Below are 5605 nucleotides of genomic sequence, written 5' to 3'. Positions count from 1 at the left end.
TTGAGTAAATTTGATTCTCCCTCGTCTAATACCTCGTCTTACAAAATTTAACTTGACCCGCTTAACATCTCCCAATGCTTTTATGCGTGAAAATTTATCATGAATTGACTAGTTTTATATTGTTGTAGCCTACCGCAATGTTTTTCCTTCATCCGAAATTGGGACCGCGAATCGGCAATGGAAAAGACTTTGAAAAGACCAAGTATATTTGCATAGGTGTAACTCTAGGCCTGCTTCCTACCTATCTTAAGGACCACACTTGTATGATCATTTGTAAATTAGGAAAGACAACATCTGAAAGACATCGTCACAATATTCTTCAAATACTCATTCAAACAAGCTGAATTTGGCTATAAAATCCAAGGCATTATTACAGAGTCACATTAATATTCAATCTTGAGAAGTTTTGAGCAATACAAATCACCACAATTTTTGCTAGAAAAATGACATGAAAAATTTAAAGAAAAAACAAGAAAGAGAACACAAGCATATCATAAGTTACACAACACTGGTCATATCTTGCTCTTGTTGGAATGACAATATCTGTGTAAATCAGTCAGCTGCAACTTGGTACTAGCAGCTAATCTCTTTTAAGGAAACCAAAATATCTTCCTCACAGCAAAACTCAAATTATGCATCTTCCTCTCAAACTTCATCTGCATGTTCACAAATGTAATATGTTAAAAGAAACTACCAGCTGACTATAGAGTAAATGTTAAGTGAAAGTAGCGAGAAATTGTTCGAGTTCATAGCCCTTTTCAGGAAGGGCTAGTTTAGTTTTCCAGCTGGTTTAGTTTTCCTCTTATATCAGGAAGGAATAAGCAAATAATAGCAAGAACAAACAACCATGAACCCCCCACACCCTAACACACCCAAAATTTTGCAATACGCACAAAAGGGTACTAAAGAAAACTACAGCAATGACAAACACTACGAAGCCCTCATAAAAATGAATTTTTGACAGGATTGACAGAGCAGGAATAGCCAAATTCAGAATATGAACATAGGCAAGCTGTATATGGACAGTATGAGCTCACGAATGAAATAAGATAAACACAACATAAAATGGCTCAATTACTGCATTGACAGAGACCACACTTAGAAGAGTTTCATAGAACCATTTTCTTAAATATAAATATTTGAGTACTTTATGCAATGATTTTTCTAAATCTTTTCACTGACTATGTATATCATAATTAAAAGGCACTACAACAAGCACATGCAACGATTTAGTAGTTATGCAGAAGAAATCCTATTACAATCAACAGGTTCATGATCAGAAGTCAAAATATTTGATGGATATTGAAAGTTCATCGTTGATGATTTACTTACTTGAACCAATGACATAAACTTTAAGCATATTGTTTCCCAATTCCTCATGATTTTCCTGGATCTGCTTGGCAAAAGTGACAAGAGGATGACAACATTTATGTAATTCAATTAGCTGCAGCGTCACACTATCTGCAAATCCTTCTGGGATCTCTTGTAAAAGTCTGCATTCTCTGATGCAGACACGCTCAAGGCATTGGAAATAATCATCGAAAGCTGTCCAATATCTAAGATACAGATCCTCAAGGAGTAAACACTTCAATTTAGGGAATCCCATCTCTGTTATTTCCCACTCATCGCCTGAGAAGGCATCATCCTTCAATTCAAGCACCTCAAGATTGGGCAACTTGCTAAATATGTTCATGCAATTCCATGGAATACAAGTACCGCTAAATGTCAACTTCTTGATATTTGGTGGGAAAGAACCTGGACTTGGATTTATTAAACATGGCAGCCGGTCGGAAACAAAATCAGTCGGAACTGTAACATTTAGTGCCTCGAGCTCTATTAAATATTTAAGATTAGTTTCCCATCCCGTCTCGCTATGAAATTCCTCTGTTGTACCAGCAATTTCCAGTTTCTTAACTTTATTAATTGCTTCAAATATTTCTTTTGTGCAACAAGAAGGTATCAACTCAGAAACAGTTTGTATGTTTTCCAAAACCAAGTTCTTCACCTCATTTTCTGATACTGTCTGAGGAGAGTCCAAATACATAGACCAACAATCGAGATGCCTTAACTGAGACAATTTCCAAATTCCATCTGGTAAGGAACGGTAAGCTTTTTTTCGGAATATTCGGGGCGAAAGAACAATGAGAGTTTGTAAATTCAGAAGTTTAGAAATTGGAAATTGTCCACATCTTGAAATGCACAATGCCAAATACCTTAAAAGAACTAGGTCTTGTATAGCTGTGGGGAAATTGAAGATATTTATTTTCTCCAAGTCCAATACCCTAAGAAGTTTGAAATGACACCTTTCTACATCAACGATTAATGTTTTATGATTGACAGAAAAGGAACGTAATTTGCTATAAGCAAGATCAGGGAATCGACGTTGAGACAAAAAGCCCCATGATTGTTGTGATACCCATCTGCAGCCTTCAGGAATAACCCATAAAGGTCCATCAATATCGGTATTCACAATATACAGAAGATTCTGGCTGTCGGCTTCTTTCAAGCAGAAATCATGAACAAGATCATGAATAATACATGTCATGATTTTACCATCCATACTTCTCTCGCTAACAATAACTAGACTTTTATCGATAAGATAATTTAAATGACTAGCGGCCACTTCTTCCAATCCCTCCATCCCCTTTACCTTTAGGAGCTCTTCTGCAATCCATAATCTAATCAACTTTTCCATAGAAATTTCACTAGCCTTTGGAAAAAGTCCAAAATATAGAAAGCAACCTTTCAGATAAGAAGGAAGATGATTGTAGCTTAAAGCAAGCACTCCTGAGCATTGTTGATAAGCATCAACGTCTGCTAATGAGCTCACACTTTCAGCTACTTTTCTCCACTCTTCCAATGTCCTCTTGCCGGAGAGAACTTTGGCAACCACAGCAATCGTAAGTGGTAAACCATTGCAGTTTTTGGCAACCTCCTTTCCGACATCCTCAAATTCAATCGCAAAATCTTTTTCTACAAATGCTTTTTGGTAAAACAAATTCCAACTGTCCTCTTGGTCAAGTAAATGCATCCTGAAAGGATCCTTCGGAGAGCTAGCATATTGAGCAACCTCAATGTCTCGAGTAGTCAACAGTACCCGACTTCTTTTACCATCATCTGGAAGACACAGTCTAATCTCATCCCAAGCGTTTTTGCTCCATATGTCATCCACAACAATCAAATACCTTCGACCCATTAAACTTTGTTTCAAGCAAACGGCTAAATCTGAATCGCTTTTCTTATCAAGGTCTTCTTCCTTCCCAATATTAGCATCTATTAGGAGGCCTAAAAGCATATTTCTATAACTATAGTTCTCAGATACAGTAATCCATCCACGGATGTCAAAGAAGCTCAAAATTGAGGGATGAGAAAACAACTTTTTGGCAAAAGTTGACTTACCAATGCCGCCCATACCAGTAACAGAAATGACTTCCAGTTCAGGCGAGCCACTCGTGAGTTGACTCATCATGTTTGCTTGTTCAATGTTGTACCCCACCATATCGTTCTCAAGGGTTGAAGCATGCAATCCTGGTGAACTTGAATCATCAAGTGAGGCATTTCCAGCTTGCGAAGTGTTATTGTGACTGTGCTTGATGAGCTCTTCCTTGAGGGAATCAACATTTTCAATACCTCGTTGTAAGATCTCAAAAAGACTCTCGAAGGCTTCCTTTTGATGGAGGCTGCCATGTTGTTCATCCATTACCACCTTCATCTGCGATTCAACTTCATCTTCTGATTCATTTGCTATGTGTCTGACTTTTGCGTGCAAATTCTTCGTTTGTCCATCATCAAAATGGTCAAGAAGTTCATGAAGAGAATCAACCTTCTGGTAGAGTAAATTCAAGCTTTCCACATGAGTGTCCAATAGATCTAAGTTTGATTGCAAAAGCTGAAGCTGTTCTATTGTTCCCATTAGTGAAGTCAATGCAACATATGCAGCCATCTCTCTCTGTACTTCTGCAGTAAAGGAATGAATTATTGGAATAGGTAGACAGATAACTATACCTAAAAACATCTGTAATGGGTCAGATAAGCATTATTGAACTGCGGCAAATTGCCATTTCAATCCGCATAGACATACTAAAAGAAGAACAAAATCGAACTAAATACAGAATCTCCATCATGATATCACATTAACCCACAAAAATGATGCTCTTTCGAAAAATACTAGCAACAAAACACAAGAAAATGACTTTCTGATAGAAAATATTTTCTTAAAAAAAGATTTAATTCATACCAAACACACTGTACATAAACTTTAATTGCTCATTTTTAAAACACAACTAGCATTGCACTCAAGAACAACACAGAAGGTTTAGTATGATCCTTCAAATCATGTAATTAACTAACATGCAATGACAAAATATCATGATCACGACAAATATCAAACTCCCTATGCAGCAATCCAAAAGAGTGAAGCATAAACAAAATGATATGAAAATTGTAAAATAAGAGAAGCACCTTAATTAAAGCAGAGATCTCTGGCTTATGGCTGTTCTCCCCTTCGACTGTGAAGGAATTTTGGATTGAACTGTGTATTGGTGGATATCTCTCTCTTGGAAGTTCTTGAATGTGGTAAATTTGTTTGCCTCACTAATGTTGTGAAAGCTTCTTTATAAGAGAGTAATGTTTTTTCTTTGGGGATTTAATATATTATTCATCAACTGTGTCTGACCTCTACTTAATTAATGCCTCTAACATGGATGAGTCATGGAATATTTTTATTTGCATATCGTTTTCTTAATATTGGGTTAACTAGAACCAGTGCGGAGGTAGAGCACAACTTATGGGTTCACGAGAATGCAGTAGCTTTTGCACTGTCCGCGTATATATATTAAAAAACACTAAATATATGCAGATATTTGACTGTTAACAGGGTTATTATTGTTTATTAACTTGAGATTGTTGTATCAGCCCATAAAACTTCAAATTCTGAATCGACCGTAACGGAAGCAATTAGCCGGTCAAAAATCAACTTAACTCTCAACAGCTATATATAACAGTGAGCATTAATTAAGGAATAACACTTAAATAATGATTATGCATATGTATTTTTAATAGGCGCTAATAGAGAAGGAATGTATCCGGAATTGGGGAATTTGGCGGTGGCGCAGCCGTCGGTAGGTGGAAGCATTGCCGGAGATGGAGTTTCTTTCTTCAAGCAAGTGCCACATATGCCACGTTCATTTAAGTAATTTTTTTTTTTTTACAAGTTTGGGTGTGTAAAAGGTTGAAAGTGATTACCCCTGGACGCTGATGTGGCAAAGAGTGTGGGTGCACTCGCCTGCCACGTGGAATTTTTTGTATATGTGGTATTTTTTTGAAAAATAAAATATATTTTTACCTTTTTAAGTATGTTATTTTTTTAGATAATTTTTTTCTAATACAATTTATAATAAAACTTCTATAGAACTATATTATTTAGACCAAATTTTTTAATTTGGCTAAAAATAATAAAGTTTTAGTCAATTTTTTTTTGAATTTGATCTGAAAATAAAGATTTATACAATTGAAATAAATAGTCAAGGTTTCTAAAAAGTTATAAAAAATACATAGTATAATGTAAGTGATTTGTTTTATTTCTTGCAATTGTACACTCTTTTTA

The 5605-nt window shown here is 35.8% G+C and overlaps 1 protein-coding gene across 1 annotated transcript; it reads right to left on the bottom strand.

Moving 5' to 3' along the window:
* Nucleotides 1-345: 345 nt before the first annotated feature.
* LOC107825303 (putative late blight resistance protein homolog R1B-16) lies at nt 346-4681 on the bottom strand. Its single transcript, XM_016652142.2, has 3 exons — nt 4462-4681; nt 1333-3957; nt 346-656 (listed from the first exon to the last, which is right to left on the bottom strand). The coding sequence occupies exons 2-3, from the start codon at nt 3941-3943 to the stop codon at nt 646-648; spliced, it is 2622 nt and encodes an 873-aa protein (XP_016507628.1). The 5' UTR covers nt 3944-3957; nt 4462-4681; the 3' UTR covers nt 346-645.
* Nucleotides 4682-5605: the final 924 nt, after the last annotated feature.

This window comes from Nicotiana tabacum, chromosome 1 (genome assembly GCF_000715075.1).
Source record: "Nicotiana tabacum cultivar K326 chromosome 1, ASM71507v2, whole genome shotgun sequence".
In the NCBI taxonomy this organism is placed as follows: Eukaryota; Viridiplantae; Streptophyta; class Magnoliopsida; order Solanales; family Solanaceae; genus Nicotiana; species Nicotiana tabacum.
Note: the sequence above shows the minus strand (reverse complement) of the source record. Positions and strands in the feature narration are given on the sequence as shown.

Bases quoted from the DNA above. Each gene is read 5' to 3' on its own strand.
- LOC107825303 (XM_016652142.2), bottom strand. From the start codon at position 3,943: ATGGCTGCATATGTTGCATTGACTTCACTAATGGGAACAATAGAACAG.